Raw genomic sequence first — 22556 nt, forward strand, 5'->3', positions numbered from 1 at the left:
CGTCCACCAAATGGTCTAAAAGACCCCCTTCCCATGGAGTTTCAGAAACGAGGCTGAGAGGCAGCTCCATCCAACTATTACCTAATATGAGACTTTGTTCTCCAAGTTCACAGAGACAGTATTTGTGGGGTCAGGGCTGAAGTCAGGTGGGCAGAGCTGTGAGTGAGAAGTGAGGAGGGCGAGCTCTGCAGGAAATCAAGCAAGTTCAGTGGGGCTGTGTGGCCCAATCTCCCGAAAAGCTGCCTGAGGCAGCCAGATATGCAACTGTGGAGACCTACCTCCGGTCCATGTTGCCGCTGACCATGAGGTTGGGAGGGCTGTCCCGGAGGTTGACGCAGGAGAAGTCGCCCAGCGCGTTGCCCAGCTTCGAGACGCAGCGTTCTGCTTCCAGGCTGTATACCAGGATCTGGGGAGGAGGAAGAACACACGGGTGTGCGTTAAGGGAGCAGGCCCGAACAAACACCTTCCACCCAGCTTCACCCAGGGCTCGGTCACACCACTCGCTCCCACAGAGAAGAGGCTCTGTCGCCTCATTTCCTGACCCCTTCCAGGTAATGGCAGTGGAGGACATCCCTGCCAGAACAAAATGAAATGCAGAAGAAAAGAAACTCCAAAGAATTCCAGGCCAAGGTGCAAACAAACTCAAAGGACACACAAAAAATGCCAAGTGGGGAAATTAGGTATCCCAATTTCCTAACACAGAAAAAGAAGCACAGAAACCAACTAAGGCTCACTGTTTCTGATTACATACATAATAGGGGAGGCTAACAAGAAGCCGGCATGGGTTATCTTTCTTTCTCCCTCTGTATTTACACCACAACAGGTAAAAGAACAAACAGCAGAAGCATTAAGGAAGGTGAAGCTTGCAGAGTTAACCACTAGATGCCTCCTTTAAATGACAAACTAGACACAAAGTCCTATTTGAAACATTAAAAAATGTTTCTTTTAATTGAGATTCAACTGATACTCCCCAACACTGCTCTCTTCAGTCACATCCACTTGCTAATTATAGGAAGCTCTGTTCCATAAGGCATGGAGGCAGGTAAGAAAGTATCCTTGGTCTCCAGACAATGTATTCATTATAGCTGAACACTGCCTCTTCTCCCGGGCTTCCCAGGGTGACTCAGCAGGTAAAGAATCTGCCCGTAATGTAGGAGACCTGGGTCCGATTCCTGCGTCGGGAAGACCCTCTGGAGGAGGACGTGGCAACCCACTCCAGCATTCTTCCCTGGAGCATCCCATGGACAGAGGAGCCTTGTGGGCTATAGTCCACAGGGTCGCAAAGAGTCGGATACAGCTGAAGTGACTGAGCATGCATGCACGCCTTCTCGTCAGCAAAACAGGGGCCCAGGGAGGATGATTCATAAGGAATCTTTCTGAAGATTATTTAAGTCTCTTACTAAAAAGTAATTCATTTAACATTAAGTGCTCACTATGGGTCAGTAACTGTTAGACACAGTCCTTGCCCCAGAATTCACAGTTCAAAAGCCTCTTCATTTACACACACATAACACACACATATGAGCACACACTGTATTCTGTTGATCATGGGGTTAAAATTCATCACTGAACTCAAAAGTTTTAATGTAGTATTTTGTAGAGAGTCTCCTCTCACCACACACATGAGGATGATATGCTGTTTTTTTGTTAATCTATACACTTACCAACCGTCAGTAAATAGATTCATATTTCAGAAGTGAGAGGTTAATAAACTGACCCCACCTTGAAAACCATAGATCTCACTGTCAACATACATTTATAAGAACTGAATCTTTGGAAATTCCTAAGAAACTATTGCTCACAGTATCTGAAAGGAGAGAGGGCAATTTCAAAATGTAAAATGCCTTCTTAATCCACAAAGACTATAGAGAATACACGACATTTTATTTTTATTTCATACAGTTGAAAATAAGTTTCTGAGAAACTATCAACTATAAAATATCCAAAATAGGATTATGTGGACCTAGAAATAAATAAAATCTGTTATCTATAGTGAATATCCTAAAAACCGCATAAAAATTAGTTCCTAGAGGGAGGGGAAAAAAAACACCACCAATCTCCTGGTCTACTCTAAAGTAACATTCCACACTTACATATCACTGTAGAGTTTTCAACAGGACTTGGACTCAATCTCTTGTTTTTAAAATACTTCAACATCGACAGCAGGAAGAAATGCCCACAGTAAATAGAAGAACTAAAATCTGATATTGAGCCCATTCCTATGTCTTTACTTTTTCTGGAAGTTCTTTTTGGCCAGAGGACAGGGCGTTTCTGAATGAAACAGTGGGATCTAATCCCTCTCCAAAAATTCATCATAAAGATGTCTAAGTCAGTAGTCAGGAGTCAAGGATTTTCTAAAGTGTTTAATAATTCAACAAATTAGAACTACCAGAAGAGTACCTTGACCATTACATTTAGTTAAAGACCGTAGAGATTAGAAAACACATCACCCATTTCAGAGGCGGTTCTTCCCACGTTACGAGTCCCTCAACGACCTTTAGCATCTCCCTCGGCCTCCTGTGCTCTCTCTCTTTTAATAAGGTTGAGCAAATGGGACTTCATTTTATCTGATTGCCACAGACTAGTGAGATTAATTATTCATGCTCACGCTCTCGCTCTTGTTAAAGCCATGCATTAGACTAATTTTTCTCTTTATTGCCCTAGTTGGGTGAGTCTCAACCCATGGCCACTTGACTCGCTCTCAGAGGTGTATGGATATGCTGGAAAGAGGGGAAAAACGACCCGTAGCTAAAATCTTGGGAGAAAATGTTCTGCGCTAATGTGACTGCCAAATCAATAGATGTTGCTGGGGATTTTTTTCTTTGAAGTACCAAGAGTGTATCATAAAAGAGCTTAAATAGTGACTACAGAGCAAATTTTTGTAGGTGTTGGATGTTTCTTTAAGAATTGTCCAGAAAGACTGAACCTGTTGTCTATTTTACAAAGAAAACTGCAGGAGAGGCAGTGTGGGGTCTCTAGACACTGTGGGGTCTACTCCTTTCTCTCTGGCTTCCGGGTTGATGGAGAGGGCACCTGGGGGCAGCAAGCGTTGTTTAAAAAGCACTTTGCTTTTGGCAATCCACTCCAGTACTACTGCCTAGAAAATTCCAAGAACAGAGGAGCCTGGCAGGCTCCAGTCCATGGGGTCGCGAAGAGTCAGACATGACTGAGAGACTTTCCTTTCCTTTTTCCATCTTAGAGATCTTAAAGTATTTCTACAAACCCTAGTCTTAAAATCCTAACTTTCATTTCTTGTCAATTACTTAGACTTCTCTGAAATTTCAAAAAAAAATTTTTTTTGATTGCAAACATAATATATAACAAGTTCTAAAACAAAATCATGTAACAAAGACTTGTAACCTTCTGCATATCCATCGCTCAAAAAGAGCCACTTTAACAGTTTAGTTTATACAGCTGTCCCTCGATATCCATGGGAGTTGAGACTTCCAGATAACCAAAATCTGCCCACACTTGGTGCAGTGTTTGCATGTAACTCACATTTTCTCGTCTACTTTAAGTCCATCTGTATATTACTGATACAACTAAGACAATGTAAATGCTGGGTGTATAGTTGCTGGAGCTCAGCAAATTCAAATTTTGCCATTTGGAACTTTCTAGAATATCTTCTTAACCATCTTCAGCCTGGGATTGGTTGAATCTGTGGGTCGGAGCCTGTCTAGCTGACTGGGTGCTTCTAGGCTTTCCCTATGCCCATGTCTGTCTTGTCTGTTGCTCCCTTTCTCTCACTCTCTCTGTGTGGAAAACTGTTCTTTTCTTCAATGGGATTATTGTTCTGTGACTTGTTTTTCCCACTAAATAACATGAGAGATCTTTCTTTATCAGTACCTATTAATAAGTTGATCTTTTCTTAAGGTTGCATAGAATCTGTCATGGATATATAATTCCATACTGGTGGATATCTGGGTTGTTTCTAATTTTTTTAGACAAAGTAAATAACAATTACCCTTAATTTGTAATTCTCTCTGCAATCAGTCAACAAATGTGGATGACTCTTCTTCGTGCAGCAGGCACTGGAATGAACAGGGAGGGCGGATGATGTGCAGGAGCCTCGGCGGGCTGCCAGCTGAAACAATCCACCTCTTCACCAGCTAGCGTGCGGCCACCAGCTGTCCTGCTCCTCCGTTTGTGGGACCCACCTCTCCGAGGGGACCCACTTTCCACCATGTCCTAGCAGGTGGTGATGTCACAGACAGGGCAGCAGTACAGTCAGGATGGAGGTGGCAGCCACAGGCCCAACATCGGGGAAAGCTCAGGCAACACCCTGGTGCAGGCAAACCCTGCTCCCTCCCACGTGTGACCCAGACCAGCCAGTGTGTCTAGCATAGGCTTTCCAACCAGATCCTGAAGGAAAGGGATGAGAAACGGCTCTGTCCCTGCAGTGGGGTGAGTTCAAGGCAGGTCAACTACACCCAGTAAGACCTGGGTTTAGCTGCAAACATTTCTGAAATCTGGGACTGCTATTCCCCTCATTATGAAACAGGAACCATTTGTGTACAGAAACAGTTCTGAAGAAGTTACAGAGCCTTGCAGTCCCAGACTTGCGGTCATGCACTAATGACTGAAGAAAGGAACTCTGTTTGTACTTTAAGTTTACCAGAAACAGTGAGTCTTCCTCAAACTACTCTATGTCATCTGTCAAAGGCATGACACCACCACCAATGTCACCCTAAGCAGCAGGCTCACCTCCTCTGGACCCTGCTCAGTTGTGTCCAATTTTTTGCAACCCCATGGACTGTATGTAGCCCACCAGGCTTCTTGATCCATGGGATTTCCCAGACAAGAATACTGGAATGAGATGCCATTTCCTCCTCCAGGGGAGCTTCTCAAGTGGTGGATTCTTTACCACTTGAGCCACCTGGGAAGCCCTACCACAGTCTTGTACACAAGAAATACTCAAACAGAGCTTGTCTGCCTTTCCAAAGAGGTGAGGAGTGGTCAGAAGGCTTCCTTACAAGACTATAGCTTTTTTAAAAGCATGAAATAAAGATAGTTTGTCTGCCACCATCTTAAAAAGGAGAAGCCACAGAGAGGAAAGGTGAGGAGATGCTGTGCTGGACTGCAGCAAAGTGAAAGACAAAAGCCCCAGGGAGAAGGCCTGACTGCCGTTCGTGGAGGCGACAGTATACCTCCTTTCTTTTCTGACCTCTAGCAACTCAGCTCCACCACTACCACACATACTCTTCTGAGGGGGCAAAGTCATGATTAAGAAGCCAAATTCTAGAAAGCAGAGCCTCATGCTCTCTTCTCTTCCATCCCAATCAAGCTTATCTTGTGTTCTCTTTGAGCCCTTAGCAGAGTTTAGCCCTCCTATCAGTGCTGAAGGTATCTACCATCTAGGCAGTCCACTCCATCCAGCGTCCCCAAGGTGCCATCTAGAACTGTGCATCTGCTTCCTCCGACTTTTCCCCAGACTTGTGGTTCTCAAACGCTGGAGGGCAAGAGGGTCACTGAGAAGACTGACTTTACAGACCAGCCGAGGCTCTGTTACGAAGCGCCAGGCCACATGCTGTAAACACTGTCCTAGACCAAAGTTCCTTGGGGCAACAATCCTATCATTCATTCCTACAGCACTGATGAAGGACCCAGCAAGTGCCAGGTACTCTGTAAGTGCCTGCACATTAACTACACGACTATCAGGCAAACCCAGGGCTTAGCACGGTCTGCGTGTCTGCTCAGTCGCTCAGTTGTGTCCAATTCTCTGCGACCCTATGGACTGTAGCCCACCAGGTGCCTCTGTCCATGGGGATTCTCCAGGCAAAAATACTGCAGTGGGTTGCCATCTCCTCCTCCAGGGGATCTTTCCAGCTCAGGGATCGAACCCGTATCTTCTGCATTGGCAGGTGGATTCTTTATCACTGAGCCACCTGGGAAGCTCTACCATGGTCTGGCACACAATAAATACTCAGATAGGCCTTGTTTGGCCTAACATATTCCCCCATTCATGCATGTCTAATCTTGTTGCCAGCTTGCACAAAGGAACCACTTCACTGTGCTCAAAACAGAAGGTTCCATAGCTCTCTCTCCACAATATCCAGATTCTAGAACTCCCACGCTGTATCCAGGCCCCAGGTTCCACCTCTGACAACACGGCACACTAGAGTGTCTGGAAAATCATCCTGTTTCAAACACTGAGGATGGCTGGTTAAGATTCAATCTATTAAACATTCTTCAAACGTTCTGTTTAACTACAAAATCTGAGAAATTCCAAGGAGCCAGACACTGAGAGAACACTATAAGCAGAAGGGGAGGCAGCACTCAGGCCAAAGGCTGCTCTGGGGAACGTCTGCCGGGGTCAGGAGCCTGGAAAACAGGGGAAACAGGCACAGTCTGCAGCCAGAGCCAGGGGGAGCCAGCACTGCGGAGTCTACCTAAAGCTAGGGCCCTCGGACAGCGATGTACACTTGGCAAAAGGTGAGCCAGGAGCAAAACTCTATTCACTGGCACACAGAGCCTCCTGCAGGTTCAGCTCAGGATGGAAACTGGTTGCCCTTGGGCCTGCAACCCTCACACAGGCTAGGGATTTGAAGTCATATGACCTGCAGGGCCAAAAGACCCCAGGGCTAGTAATTAAAGTATTTTCATGTTGGTAACATGCTTCCTGGTAGCTGGCAGAATACTGACAGGAGGAAGACCCTCTCAACCCAGGTCCAGTAGGAGATCTACAACTCGAGATCAGCCAAGTATGAGTTCATAGTGCTTAAAAATAAATAAAAATAATTATTTTTCCTAGAGAAGGAAATGGCAACCCACTCCAGTATTCTTGCATAGGAAATCAAAAACTGAGGAGCCTGGCGAGCTATAGTCCTTGGGGTTGTAAAGACTCGGACACCACTGGGCACACACACATGTACATGGCAAAAGCACGTCCTGAAACATCTATGAAGACAAGTGTCAAATCAACAGTACTTCAATTAAAAAAAAAAGAACAGGAAAGGAAAAAATTTTTTTCCAAAGACAGAAACAACTCTTTATAAGTGAGAGACATAAACTTGAAGAATCAGGGTTCCAAGGACATCAGATGTTTATCAGATGAAGAAAAATATGCATGCTGGAAATGTTTACAGAAATAAAAGTGAAAGGGGTCAAAGCGGCAAGTTTGATTAAGTAGCTTTGAAAAGCAAAACAACTTTCTAGAAATTAAAAATAAAAAATCAGTGGATGAGTTAAACAAGTAATTAAGAGTTCAAGAGAGAATTTGTGAACTAGAAGACAGATGAAGAAATTATTCAGGATGCAACAGAGAGAGATGGAGATGGAAAAGACGAGTGGTTGGGGGAGGGCAGAGAAGGGAAAGGAGCTAACCTGAGTTCAAGACAGAATAGAGAGAATGAGGGAGGGAAAATTTCAACAAGTCAATCGCTGAGAACTTTCTGCAACTGAAAGCAAAGAAGTGCCAGAAAATCCCTAACAGGGAGAACAAAACTAAATCCACACCTAGAAATAGTAGAGAGAAACCACAGAAAATTAAAGACAAGGAAAAAGCAGCCAAAGAAGAGAAAGAGTCCTAAGTGGGAATGAAAATTAAACAGCCTCTCAGTTAACATCAGTGGAAGTCAAAACCAATCATCTCTTCAAAGGTCTGAGAGAAGACACCTATCCATCCTGGAATGACAAAGGGCTGGTGAAATCACCTTTCCAGGAAGAGCATGAAATAAAGATGCTTTGGGATAAAAACAGAGAGAGCACTTGTGGTCACGAGATCTTCAATGAAAAATATACTTTTGAAAGGTATAAAATCATTCCAGAAGAAAAGGTCTAAACTGCCAGGAGGAGCAGTGAGCAAAGAATAAGGTAAATGTGCATGGAAGTCCCTGAGTGTTGACTATACACCACCACAACAATGCTGATTTGGGGTTAAATAAACAGAGCAAACTCCATCTAGTCCTTATTATTCCAAACAGTCAAGCGCCCCGCATGAGGGCAATGTACCAGGAGCACGAAGATGCCAGGTGCATGGGGGACCTCCAGAAATGGGGTCTGGCGTCTTGGACACCTGTACTGTTGTGTTTGGCACACAGGATGGACTTGGTATACCTTTGATGAGACAATGAGTAACTGCTGCACATTTCTGCATGTGCTGATTATAGGCAAATGATACACTGGCCTTACATTAAAGACATGCGCCACAAATACAAATGAACACATTAAACCAAACTGCTTTCTACCAACAGCAACATATTTAGCTGGTTTGTAAGTGGGAGGTATAGTTTCATTCAATACATATCTTAAAGTACAGGACTAGTAATGCTCACTTAAAAAAAAAAAAAAGATACAAAAGAAAAAGACCTCTCACTTTTGGGGCAGAATTTACTCATGTAAACAACCCAGGTTGATCTCCTGACCTGACATAAATATGACCCACAGAAACGTGATCAAAAATTTTACTACAAAAAATGCAGGGTCTGCTTATCGATGTTCATATACTAAGCTAAGTGAATCGCCTCTATAAATCCACAGATGAGCTAAGATTAAAAAAAAAAAAAACACGATGAGAAAGACAGACAATCAGCGGGCTGGGAGGCCAAGCTGGTGAGAAAAGAGTAAATCATACGCAAAACAGCCAATAAAAAAATAAAAAAGCAGTTAATATACATGAATAATGGATGTCTGATTTAAAAGCAGTTTACTCCGATATGATGTAATTTTTGACAATCAGCCAGAGAGACTATTTTGTAAGTCCCTGCCAGAGATAAGTCAGCGCGCGAGGCCTGGTAAGGCGGCGTATCTGTGAACATGTGGAAAATGACTTTCACCACCACTCCAAAGGTGACTCTGCTGGCAGACAAAAGCTTGCCTCTCAGGTGCTTTCAGCAGCGGCAAGCACAAGCTGCCAAGCTGAAGAAATGGACCCCTGGCCCGAGCACAGATCCCTCGGCCGCAGCAGCCCCGCGACAATCTCCATGACACGCTTCTGGCACAGTCCACCCTCCAACGCCGCACAAAGCGGGCAGTGGCCCGGGCTGCTTTCATGTTTAACTTTTAATTGGAGTGACAAGCCCACGAGGCCAAGATATCTCAGGGATGGGACGGTGCTGCTGAGCGGCGCCAGGCGCTGGGTAGGCAAGGCCCGCATGCGCGCCCCACCACCACGCGCCAATGCACCTGCAACCCCCACTGTTCCAGGACTGGACTCTGCCCGGGAAGGCACTGCCAATCACCACGGACCGTGCCAAACGTGGGGCTTTGTGATGTGGGCAGATGTCTACAAAGGGCCAGAGCGAGGCCAAGCCGACACCTATTGTGACCTAAGCCTGAAAAGAACGCAGAGAGCAAGCGCACGCTTGGGTGACAATGCAGGCCAGCCTGTGGTCCAATCTCTCCCCATCCCCCTACACCCATAGATGCTGGAAATAATAAAGGAAGGCAGGTGTACTCTGTGGACTGAGCCGAGAACGGCTCTCTGCTCTGCCTCAGGGATCTGTGTGGACAGTCTATGTCCTTGTGCTAGAAGAAGGTGAAGAGGTGTGACTCGCAAAACAACGGGTCAACGGGGGACCCGAAATGAACAGGAGATGTTCACTGTCAGAGCATTCAGTGCAGTGAGGAGACTGTAATTGTTATGCAAGTGTGTAACTCAAAGCTGAAAATCCTCACATCCTTCACGCACCCAACAGGCCTCATCATAATGAAGCGTGTGCATGGCCAGTTTCAGAGCACGTCACGTGTAACTAATCACAGCCCCGTGAGAAAGAAGGTTACCATTAAATCTGTGCTTGTAGAGGGAGGAAAACCTAGGCTGCAGACTACAAAATGAAGGCTTCAAAATTCAAGACAACTTGGACATTACTTTTTAACTGGGAAGAGTGCAAGTGAGATGACAGTAGTGTAACAACACTCGTGAACCTGTCGATTCACACTGTATCTGAAGGTCAGCACAGTTTGTCGCTTGGGCATCAATTTTCAACTGGCCTGGCAACTCCTCATTTGGCCCCAAGTTGGGGCTGAACAAAGGCTTACAAGCAGGTAGACTGGCAGACTGTCGCTACAATCGCTGATGGAGGAGCATGAAAAACCGCAGTGAACTTCTGGGGCCTTTGATGGAGGGCGCATAGTCCGCCCCAGCTTCCTTCACACCCTTAAGATCTAACAACCTTTCAACGACACTGTATGGTCCATGTTGGTGTTGGCACAAACATGCTCAGCAGTGTCTTGCACATAAAGACAAATATTAGCTGTTAACAATCATGATAGTCTTTTCACAAAAATCCTATCAGAATATCATTCCATTTGGTTCTCGCAACCAGTAGAGGAAGACTGACATTACCGTACACATTTTGTGCATAAAGAAATCGAGCCTTAAAGTAACTTGAATATTAGTAGCTTGCCCCAAATGACACAGGTAACAGCAGCAGCCCAGGATGCATGAGGCAGAGCCCAACTAGTCCCATTTCCAGGTCAGTGTCTGCCTGACCATTTGGCACCATATGACAAGCTTTTTCCTTTTCCTGGGAAAAATGGTCATAAATAACGGCTGATAGTTACAGTGTCCTCTTAGGTCCCAACACTGTGACACTGCAGTCACTCACCTACCTGGTCCCCACAATTCCGTAAGGTGGGTACCACGATTTTACTCACTTTATATGTGAGGAAGTGGAGGTGCAGAGAGGTCAAGTCACTTACACAGTAGAGAAGTTCTGAAACTAGAACTCACGGCCAGGTGGGGGGACCTCAGAAACCATCATCCTAAACCTCCACCCCAGGGTGCTCAAAATGCGACCCCTGGACCAGCAGCATCAGCAGCACAGGGCAGAGCCTCAGGCACTCCCCCGACCCCCGGACTCACTGAGTCAGAAGCCTGAGGGGTGGAGGCCCAAGGTCTGTATTTTTCTGAGATTCGCTGGTGTTTGAGAACCCCTGCCCTACACCGACCCTGCCTCCCAAGCCAAAAAGACTTTCCGACCTTAAAGCAGTGGTGCTCAGCTCAAAAGCCTCACTCCCTGCCTCCCAGCTGGTGGCCGTCTGGTTAAGATAGTGCTGGGCTGGGCAGTGACAACACGGCAGTGTGAGACACAGGGCCTGTGCACCTGAGGGTCGGGAAAGGGAGGCGCTCACTGAGAGCCAGCACTGCAAGTAAGACTCCCTGAGAGGACATGAACAGACAGGAGGGGAAGAAACACAGCATCCTCTTACTGCACATGCCTGGCTGGAGCAACGGGCTCCCTTTGGAGGTGTGGAGAACAGGAACCAAGGCCAGGCAGAAGGTGGGCACCAGGGCCTCGCCTCCAGTCCTCAGCACGCAGCCACTGCTCTGACAAAACCTGAAAGGGACCACGAGGAGGGGCACTGACAGGCGGTACAAGAGCCCAAAGGCAGGGAAAGGGCAGAGGCGGGTGAGGGAGTGGGGCTGGGGAAGAAGTATTCTCACGTCACTTTCAACATACATTTTAAAACTTGTGAACAGGAGGTAAGAGTTCACACCCTAAGGAAACAGTGCAGAGAGGCCACCAGGGGAAGAGGCGGAGCCTGGGCCAGAGGTCTGAGGCTAGAAGGAGCCAAAGAAACCCGTGCATCAAATCCGGTCCCCATCCAGGCCGTCAGTTCCGCACCTGCAGCGGGGAGGTGAGCCGAGGCTGGAACCAGGTGACGGCAGAGCTGCTCCCTGCACGTGGCAGAGATGCCGGGCCTGAGAACCTCCGGAGGCCCTTCATCTAGAATGTGACCGCTCACACGTAGACTCAGCTGGGGTTTCCTTTGTCCATCTACAGAACCCAGATTTACCCTGTAAATTAGTAACACACTGGGAGATCAACTTTGTGTCCATTAGAAGAATGCATCTGCAACTCAATAATTGATAAGTTAATTATAAACCCACTCTCTAACACAGTGCCTTACAGACTGAAGTGCTGGGCAAATTAATAAGTCATATTCATCTACGTACTGAAGAAAAAGCAAAAGCCCTCCACTTTGTAATATTTTCGTGAGTCTAGTTTAAGCTGCCATGTGAACCTGAAAACAGTAAAACCTCTTAAATATTCTGAAATTCAAACCCACTCAGGCCATTTTCTGTGTGCCCTCTTCTCCTGCCCTTGACCAAACCAACACCATTTGTCTCAACTGTCTGGACGTATGTACACGGAAAGTCTGTGGCCTACTGTACAATGTTACTGTTCCTGTTGTAGGGCCAAGGCAAACATTTCTGACAGGCCCCTTGATCTCATTAACTGGAAAAACAAGCTGATTTCTAACCCTAACAGACCTTGTTGCTCCTCATCGACCAGGAAGAAACCAAAGCCACATGTACTGAGAAGTTGACATAAATGCAAGATAACTCCCTCCAAGTTCCCACGGCTGTGGAATGGTAAACCAGGATGAAAACTCCACATAAATGATCAAGAAAGCCATTAGAAAAATTAGGCCCTAAATAAAACTCTAAGCTTAATTCAAAAGACAAATGAGAAAAAAGGAAATGATCACCACGTATGTCACTGTAATGGTCTTGTAAACGTGCTCAGTGACTTGAGAATACGGACCAATGTTTTTTTAGAAATCAGAAAATGGTACGAATGTCACAGATAAATAAAACGATGCCAGCATGAGTGAAGACAGGAGACACTTAAGACACAGTGCCAGTCCTCTCAGACAAGGCTCCACATCTCAAAGTGACCGTTCACAAGGTGACTCAGCACACGCTTTAACTTTCCGTGTTCGTCCTGCCAGAGGCCAAGCTCCCCCAGCCCTCCCTCCTCTACACGCATTCTCTCAGAACAGCTCTTGGGAAAATGAATCCTGTGATGCACACGGACTGCTGTGACTGCAGACGTGGCTTCAGCACAGCTCCCACACCCACCCACCCTACCTGTGTTCCAGCCCACCTGGACCACCCCAGTGCCCGGAAACCCTCCTCCAGGCCTGATGCCTCTGCACTGGTCCCCTCGCCCAGGCTTTCCTGATGAACTCTGACCCAAAGTTGGTGGGGTGGGGAGGCGGAGTCTGAACAGGTACTGAGCACCAGGCATAAGCACGCTTCCTGCTCTCCCCAGGTATTCTCCCATTTCCAAATGGGAAGCCTGAGGCACATAAGCAACTTGCCTATGGGGAGCTTCCCTGGTGGCTCAGAGGTTAAAGCGTCTGCCTCCAATGCGGGAGACCTGGGTTCGATCCCTGGGTTGGGAAGATCCCCTGGAGAAGGAAATAGCAACCCACTCCAGTATTCTTGCCTGGAGAATCCCCTGGACAGAGAAGCCTGGTAGGCTACAGTCCACGGGGTCGCGAAGAGTCGGACATGACTGAGCAACTTCACCTTCACCTTCACCTAAGGCTTGTATGACTTTAAAACCCTGGCTCCATCCTCAGTAGTTATACCACTGCCTGACTTAGCTGAAAATACTTTTCCCTATATTCACTTTCAGTAACTTCCTCACTCTCTCCCTGGAGTGGTTCCGGACCGCTAGAGATCCTAAAGCATTCTCAGCTTCTACAAGTGGCAGCATTCCAAAAATGGGTTTTGCAGAATCACCCACTACGGGTGTAGAGAATCCAAGAGGTGGTCGGGTCCTCAAAGGTCTCTAAGTCAGAGACGGGTCTTGAGAAGCCCTGGGGCTCTACAGAGGCATTTCAAGGTTTTCAGAAACATGTGGAAACTATTCATTTTTAACAATATACTAACAATTAAGCCAATTACTGATATATTTTAATATTAAAACATGTACAAAATGCATATGAATGTTCAAGCCTCATCTGTGTATTCATCTATGTAATTGTCTATAATTACTCTGGAATCCAGGAAATACACTGTGAAGGTCTCCCTATGACCTCATGTCCATCTCAACAAGGAGAAAACCATCTTTGCATTTGCCATGCTGCTGTTAAAGCCCACAAGACGGTGAGCCCCAAGGCAGATGTCATGTTTTGAGACATCACTGTTTCCAGCACAATCAGAAATCCAGCATATAGTATGTGTTCAGTAAGCAGTGGTTAACGACAGCATCCTGAGCAACAGAAGTGGAACCTTTGGCAACATCACTAACAATCCAGAAAATGGGTCTCCGAGTGCTATTTTCTTAAACTTCTCCAAGCAGAAAGTAATTAAATATGAAAAATATTAAAGGCTTAAGGCAAAAGTAAAGAGGAAATGAAACATTTATTTACTTTGTGAACTTTACATTTCAAATTAGTCATCCTGCTCGTAAAATACTGTTTTTAGTTCTCTTCTGGAATGGAACCTTGAACAAAAAGGAAGACAGATTTCACATGCTAGTGTAGGTATGGAGAATGGAGCCAGGATCCATGAGCACTGCGTTGGATACCAAAGGCTCTCCCAGACAGGTATTTCAACTTGTGATGTGGGCAATAACCAATCCAGAGTCTTTTCACGTCTGCGTATGGGGAATGATTATCCTAAGAGACATTAGCAATTGTTTTCCAGTGTGATGTAAGCTGAGGAGGCAGCGCCAAGCCAGGGTCCTTGTCAAACACACCCAGCCTCCTGGATTACTTCACTCATGTCCCCTGATTAGGATGTGTGTCGCAGGCTGCTTAATAAAACCTGCTGCCAAATGCCAAGCGCATTAGGACTAAATTAGGAAATATGTCCAAATACAAAGAATGACGCGAAGAGCTTTAAGTGGGTCTCTCTCATCCTTGATGAGGCATGAGACTCAGCGTCAACATAATGCTCTTAAATGAGGCAATTCTATCTCCTAATCCTCCAGCTCAGCAAGCAAAATTTAATTCAGGTAGCAAAAGAATTAATAAAGATGATATGGCATCATAAAAACATTTTCATGGATGGAAGTATTTTTGACACGTTCAGGAAATATGAGACATAAAAACAAATTTTAAGGGGCTGTTTGGCCACAGAGGGCTGCAATAATGGAGTTGACACCGATCTCTGCCCTGCAACATGAAGAAATGAGGCCAGAGGAAATGCTGTTACACTTGTTTTCTTTTACAATCATATGCCACCTAGCAATGGCTACCTTTAAGATCATTTATGCCACTGCAGTGTGACAACCGAAGAATGCAATGTCAAAACTCAGAGAGTCCATTTTCATCTAAAAGTAAAAGGACCTTCAAGCAGCTCACCACATATCTCCCTTGTCCAGCAAGACACAGGAATTGATGAAAAAGTACCAAACAAGTTCCTGCCCAATCATTCTTGCCAGCAGTAAGCATGGCCTTTAGGAGATCCTGTTAGAGATCGCATGCTCAGTCGTGTCCGACTCTTTGCAACCCCATAGACTATAGCCTGCCAGGCTCCTCTGTCCATGGAATTCTCCAGGCAAGAATACTGGAGTGGGCTGCCATGCCCTCCTCCAGGGATCTTCCTGACCCAGGGATGGAACCTGCATCTCCTGCATTGGCAGGTGGATTCTTTACCACTGAGTCACCTGGGAAGCCCTCTCATTAGAGTAGGGGGCCCCAGTCTACTGGATCTGATGATTGATGACCTGAGCTGGAGCTGATGTAACAATAATAGAAATAAAGTGCACAGTAAATGTAATCCATGTGAATCATCCCAAAACCAACCCCCCTCCCAGTCTGTAGAAAAATTGCCTTCCATAAAACCAGTCCCTGGTGCCAAAAAGTCTGAGAACCACTGTGCTAGAGAAGTATCAGGAGAGCAAGGGATTCCTCAACCCATTCCAGAAGCCCTCAGCTCCCCAGCAGCCCCCTAGGATGGATCAGCTGAACACGACTCCACAGGTGAAGGAAAAAGTTTAAACCACCTAACTGCCTGAAGACTCAAGGAATGTGGGTGCTGGACAGAAACTGAAAAGTCACATGTCCAGCCCTCCTCAGTTTACAGCACAGAGACAGGTGAGTCTACGGTCTTTAAATAACCATGGGCTTCTCTCATGTGATAGCCAACAAGCAGAGAAAGGGCACACAGCAGTGTGTGTTACAGTTCTTTCCACCCTTATGGAGGTCTGACAGGGCTGTCGAGCCCACCGCACTGATTCCAGATGAGGTCACAAATCATCAAAGCAGAGTGCCACAAAATAATTTAAATGAGGGTCAGGACCAGACAGAGCCTTGTTTATTCCCTCTAGCCTCATTTTGTTTGTGACCTTTTGCAAAGCCTGTTGAAAGGAAAGATGCTAAGGAACAGCGAGGAGAATGGGATGCACTGCCATCCACCACTTTCCAAGAAACATCTTCTACAGAGGGCAACAGTTATCAAATGATGAAGGCTCAGACCCTTCTGACCCAGCAAGTCTTTACTTTGAGGAACTAAGCCTACAAATATGTTCACATGGATCAAGTGTTGTTCACAACAGCAAAAGACTGGGAGCAAGCTAACATCCATCAACAGGGGGTAAGGTAGCCTAATTACTTAAGGGACAACTACAAAGTGCAACATCATTAAATCTCTCACACACACACACACACACACACACACACACACACACACACTACCAGGAAGTTCTTTATTACGTTACAAGAAATGATGAAATGATCTCCAAGACATTTTGTTGCAAGAAAAAGCAAGATGCAGGACAAAAATAGTGTGTTTTACCATTTATATTTTTTAGAAAGAAGGGATGGAGGACATGCATGAATAATTTGCTTACATACGCATAAGATGTACTCTGCAGGGATGTACAAGACACTGACAGCACGGTCTCAGCTCCAGGAAGAGAACCTGGGTGGCAGGTCGGAAGGAGTGGGAGGAGTCATCCCACTGTGCACCCTCCCTTTCACATCTTTTGATTTCTGAATCAGGTGAATGCATTACCGAGTCAAAACGTACTTTTTCAAGGGTGTTTAAAGATCTGCTCTTTTAAGAAAGAATGAAAATAGATAATAGCCATTTTTCCACGACTTTACCTGGCCAAAGAAAAAGGTGGTAAACCCAGGCATGGCCTCTAGTTTTGGCCTCTGAAATCCAGAAATCTGAGGATCCCTATGCCACAGACAAACCAAGATGTGGCTGACCACTAGCGTTTTCTCTGGTCTTCCTACCAGAGCTGGACATGGCTGACCCAGCTGTAATCACGTGTTTCCTTTGATTAAATAAATCATTTCTCCTAAGTCACTTGGCTTCATTTCCTTATAAAACTGTGTTTACTAGCTTAGTAACCTACGTACCAGACTACTGAGACCTGTGCACAATGCTGTTTTAGTTTTCCAATGCTGAAACATGACTGGTGTCCTGTAACTCTCTGTGACGAATATGTGACAGGTTGGCTAGTAGGCATGTGAATGGATGAGTCTGAACCATTATTACTATGCTCAGACAGCTGTGGTACCTAGAGAATGCTAATGTGATCATCAGATGGTACAAGGATATTCTCCAAGTAAACAAAAATAACACTACTGGAATACTCCTACAGGTCAGGGAAACTTCAGTTCCCGCCAAAAGATCGACATCAACATTTGGACTTCACATCTGCATTTATCACAGTCAATCAATAGTGGGCTCTAGCTGACCCCCAGTTCTGTATCTGGTACAAACGAAGACACACCGAACTCTGTGTTCCCATAATGCCTTCATCTGAATCCTAGACATAAGGCCAGAGGCAGACACAAATCCCCACGTGGACGCAGCTGCAGGCTCGCTCTACTGCTAACCAACAGTCTCACCCTAACCTGATAAAAAGTGCTGTTCATGTGCTGCCAGGCCAGAGACCAACAGGACCAAAGTGTGGAACTCACAAGCAAGGTGACTAGGAGGCCACACAGAAGACTTTGAGAATTACAATAGTGCGTCATGCAATGGCAGGGTGCTACTGAAACCTCACAGAGCCACTGTGACATGGCTTAATTCACATGGCAATGCTGATTTTTCCGAGGAAGCAGAAAACCCATTAAGCATAATCAGATGGAAAGTCCCGCCTCTGCAAAAACAAGGAAAGTTTCACAGCAAAGGCTTGGCTTTCCTCACGTTTGAGTGGGTGGCGTTCATGTTGGAGAAACATCTTAATGCAGAGTTCTCACCAGCACTACTAACAATCCACCCACCCAAGGGTATCAAAGTTTGCTGGTGTACTCACAAAACCTCTGGGTAACTAAATGCCACTGCCAGATTTCAGAGAGGTGCTTAAACACATTCTTGTAGCAAATTTACTTCCACTCTTAAAACACCAATGGAAAACACCCACTAACAAGTGACAGACATTATTTTCTTGGCTCCAAAATCGCTGCGGAGGGTTGACTGCAGCCACGAAATCAAAAGATGCTTGCTCCTTAGAAGAAAAGCCATGACAAACCCAGACAGCCTATTAAAAAGGAGAGATATCACTTTGCCAACAGAGGTCCATCTAGTCAAGGCTATGGTTTTTCCAGGAGTCACGAATGAATTTGAGAGTTGGATCACAGATAAGGCTGAGCACTGAAGAATTGATGCTTTCCAACTGTGATGCTGCAGAAGACTCTTAAGTTCCTTGGACTGCAAGGAGATCAAAGCAGTCAATCCTAAAGGAAATCAACCCTGAATATTCATTGGAAGGGCTGATGCTGAAGCTGAAGCTCCAATACCTCGGGCACGTGATGAGAAAAGACGACTCATTGGTTAAGACCCTGATGCTGGGAAAAACTGAGGGCAAGAGGAGAAGGGGATGGCCAAGGTTGGATGGCTGGATGGCATCACTGGCTCAATGGACATGAGTTTGAGTAAGCTCCAGGAGAGAGTGAAGGACAGAGAAGTCTGGTGTGCTGCAGTCCATGGGGTCATAAAGAGCCAGACACGTCTTGGTAAGTGAACAACAACAGCAAGTTATTAGAGGGAACAGGAACTTTTTAAAATGAATTTTTATCAAATTAACATACAAATCAGCTAATTCTCATAATTAATGCTTTTTAATTGGGCTGGAAAATTTGAGAGCCATTCAAAAAAGCGCCTACTTAGACCAATATCTAAAGGGTGCTCCAAGTCTAATTTTGTGCTGAGCTATTTCTTTAACCAGGGGCTTGGCTTCTCAGATGGCACAGTGGTAAAGAATCTGCCTGCCAATGCAGGAGACAAAGGTTCAATCCCTGGGTCGGGAAGATCCCCCGAAAGGAGGATATGGCAACCCACTCCAATATTCTTGCCTGGAAAATTCCATGGGCAGAGAAGTCTGGCAGGCTACAGTCCATGGGGTCACAAAGAGTTGGACATGACTGAGCAACTGAGCACACACACGTCCCTTTAACTGGTTTCTCAAATATATCTGTTTGTCAAATACATCTGACTACGACTGTATCACTATAGAAAGAGATCCACTCAGATAAGTCAAAGAGAAATAGGACCTGTCAGCTGAAATATTTACTATAACTATGAAAGATTTAAACCAGGCTAGTACTAATTCAGGTATCACCTCACTACACTGAGAACTTGAGAAATAAGTGAGATAATCGAAACCTGAAAGCATGATGGATGAAAAATTAAGAAGCAAATAGTCTCTCTTATTTCAATAAATGAGCTTGCCAGGGATGGGAAAAGAGTGTTTTCAAAGGCTGACAAAGGAAACTGCTTTAGGAAACCAACTGCTGTCCCTTTTCCCCCACTTTCCAGGAGGATAAAACACAGGAATTATATCATCACAGACTCTCCAGCTAAGATACGCTGAACAGGCTCCAGCAAAGCAGGCCAGCTTGAGCACAAAGGGATCCCTTTTTACAGTGAGATTACAATGAGTCTCATGTATTTTCAACCACTTTATCTGGCTTCCTGGTTGAAGAACATATAACAGGAATCCAAGTCACAAAACCAGTGAACGCCTAGAGAAGTGAGATGTGACCTTCCAGGAGACTACATAGGAGAGACAAAATGTACAAACCACAACCAGAGGCTCGGCTCAGACTACGAGTGTGAAAAAGAGCAGGAAGCACTCAGAGACTGTTAACTCTCCGATGCCAGGCGCTATGGGTAAAGCTTCACACACGTTGCTTCTTTAACCTTAGAGTTCTAGGAGGTCAGTACTGTGGTGGGACCCCTTTCGGCGAATGAGGGAACTAAGGCGCAATGCAGGCTAGGCCACCCGTTTAAGGCCGCAGGGGGGAGCGGGTGGCAGGGCTAGAACTGCAGCACACAGCCTGCATCCAGTCTAGCTCTCTCCCGGTTCAGGGCGCTGCTGCGTGGAAAGGGCTCTTTCCACAGGGAAAGGGCGGTGTCAGAGGGGCTGCTGGCTCGCAGAAGTTCCTTCCCAGGGATCATACCCACTGCCAGCAGGGTGAGCAGCCGGCAAACTGGAGGAGAATCCAAACAACACAAACCTTCATCCGTAACTCTCCCCGCTGACCCCACGGAAAGAGAGAGTTCTGTCAGTCAGTTTTAAGACTAAATACTTGGTCTACAGTCAGCACAGGAAAACACTAAGTAGTGCTAAAATCGAGTCATCACGCAAAGAATTTCAATTAGCAGCCTGTCTCCTTGTTTCTGGCTCAAAGAGTATCAAGAGGCGCTTTACACACTGCAGAAAAGGATGTAAATTTCGAGGCAACCTCATCAGAAGGCACTTTGGCAATGTCCATCAACCTTCTGACCAAGCGGCGTAAATGCCAGGAATTTATCCCGGAGATTTACAAGTTGCAGCGTGCACTGGAGCACTGTCTGTTAACAGGCCACAGAGAGAGAAAGCAACCTCAGTGCCCAGCGATGAGGAGACTGGTGAAGCAGACTGTCGTAGGCAGTGCTGGAATCCCAGGGAGAGGGAGCTGACACGGAATGCTCTCCAGGGTACACTACTGAATAAAACCTCGGGCACAGAACAGTGGTTACACTATGACCTCATTTCAAAGATACGCTCTTTTAGTGTATAAATGTACCCATCTATGCATTAAAATTTTCTAGATGGATGTCTAAAAACTGTTAATAGTTTCTTCTATGGAGTAGGGCTGGGGGGAAGGGAAGAGAAAGGAAATTACTTGCCACTTTATATCATTTTGAGCTACTTGAAATCTTTTTTAACCAGGCTGATTATATATATACACACACACACACACATATATATATATAACTGCCTGAACACATCTTTTAAAAATATATCAGAGAGATTTAATTTTCAAATTGCCTCTTCAAATATAACATTCATGTGTTTTTGTTAAATCGTACATCTTTCTATTTTTGTACCTTGTTTCCTTCGTACACCCATCCCAGACTCTTCACACCAAAAGCAGCCTGGTTGGCGGAGACGTCCAGACACGTGACCGGCTGCCCGTAGACGTAATGGAGGGTTCTGGCAGAGTCTTCAGCTTTTAGCAGGTATACCAGATCTCCAGCGGTGGCCACTGCCACCGGGTACCTTTCAGTGTCCGGAACTATTTCAAGGTAGTCAACCTGTTAAAGGATAAGGGTTGGTTAGTCCTTCAGGTTTCACCTACAATTTGTCCTGACTTGGTCACAAATGAACAATTCCTCCTGCATGTCAATGAGAAGATCAGCAACCCAACAGAAAAAGACAGGTCAAGGGCCGGTTCACAGGAAGTGAAACAGTTCCTACACAAATGAAATGATGCTCATCATAAAAGAAACACAGCACACTCCTAATAAGAGAAATGCAAAGTGAAAATTCACAAGGTTATTTGCTGCAGCCCTATTTGGTCACAGCTAAGAACCAGAAAACCCAGAACATGCCTTACTAAGGGACTAATTAAACAACTTACAGTACACTGATGTACTGGAATACCATGCAGTCACAGAAAAAACCATAGACATTCTTTATAAACTCTTACAAATGGATCACTGCTGAGACAAACTTGGGGGGAAAAAGCAAGGAAGCAAAGTGAGAGGACCTTACAGTGTGGCAAGGTGTGTAAAAGTGGCAGAGGAAGCCTGTGACACACTTGGCTTGTACGTGCGCAAATCTAACAGTGGCCACCTTCAGGGAGAGAAATGAGTTGTGGGACAGAGCAGAAGGGAGATTCTCACTATAAACCGGATTGTATCTTTTAAATTCTGAACCATGAGGCTACAATAACTATTCAAAAACCAGAGTTAGTTTTTATTTCTTCATAAAAAAACTGAATAAATGACAAAATTCACTCAGTTCCAAATTAGCCAAAATTGTATTTTCACGCTTGGGCAAATACCACAAACGTGTTGCTGAAAGTGTCTGAGTTACCTGCTTCCTCCCGGTTTCAACCTCGTCCAAGGTAGGAAGGCCACAGGGAGCACGAAACACCACACAGTCCTGCCGGCCGTGCTACTGCTGCCGCTTTCTCTAGTCGGCACGCACCGGAGGGGCTCCCTTTAAGAATAGCTTGCTTTTCTAGATTCAGAAGGGGCATGCTTGCCCCAGGGCCATTTACATCGGGTCTTCACCTCCCTGAATAAATTCTGAGAGGACAAAAGCAGAAGGTGAGCCACCTCTGTAATTATGAAAATCCACAGTCCCTGACAAGAAGCCAAGCGAGTTCAAAGGCCTGAATCCTGAGACCTGTCCAGAAGCGCTTGAGAGGTAAACATCTGGGTGACTCTGCTAATCCTCAGGCCCGACGGTGTGAGTGGCGGCCTACATCCCCAGCCCAGCGCCCATCACAAAGGACAGCTGTTCTGGGCCGGCATTACCGACCCGGGAGCACTGCCACTGTGCCTCAGGGAGCCAATCTGAGGAAGACAGAGATGGCGCAGCCCCCAGCCTGGAGGTGCCTTTTCCAGGGATGGCCCTCAT

At 45.7% G+C, this 22556-nt stretch overlaps 1 protein-coding gene across 1 annotated transcript in view; it reads right to left on the reverse strand.

The window, feature by feature from the left end:
* Positions 1-22556, reverse strand: part of FBXW8 (F-box and WD repeat domain containing 8) — a 118466-nt gene that overhangs the window by 16932 nt on the left and 78978 nt on the right. The window contains exons 7-8 of the mRNA XM_052654499.1: positions 21017-21223; positions 279-406 (exon numbers count right to left, since the gene is read on the reverse strand). Coding sequence (XP_052510459.1) covers positions 279-406; positions 21017-21223 — 335 coding nt within the window. The remainder of the gene's footprint in view (positions 1-278; positions 407-21016; positions 21224-22556) is intronic.

Source organism: Budorcas taxicolor, chromosome 17 (assembly GCF_023091745.1).
Source record: "Budorcas taxicolor isolate Tak-1 chromosome 17, Takin1.1, whole genome shotgun sequence".
Lineage (NCBI taxonomy): Eukaryota > Metazoa > Chordata > Mammalia > Artiodactyla > Bovidae > Budorcas > Budorcas taxicolor.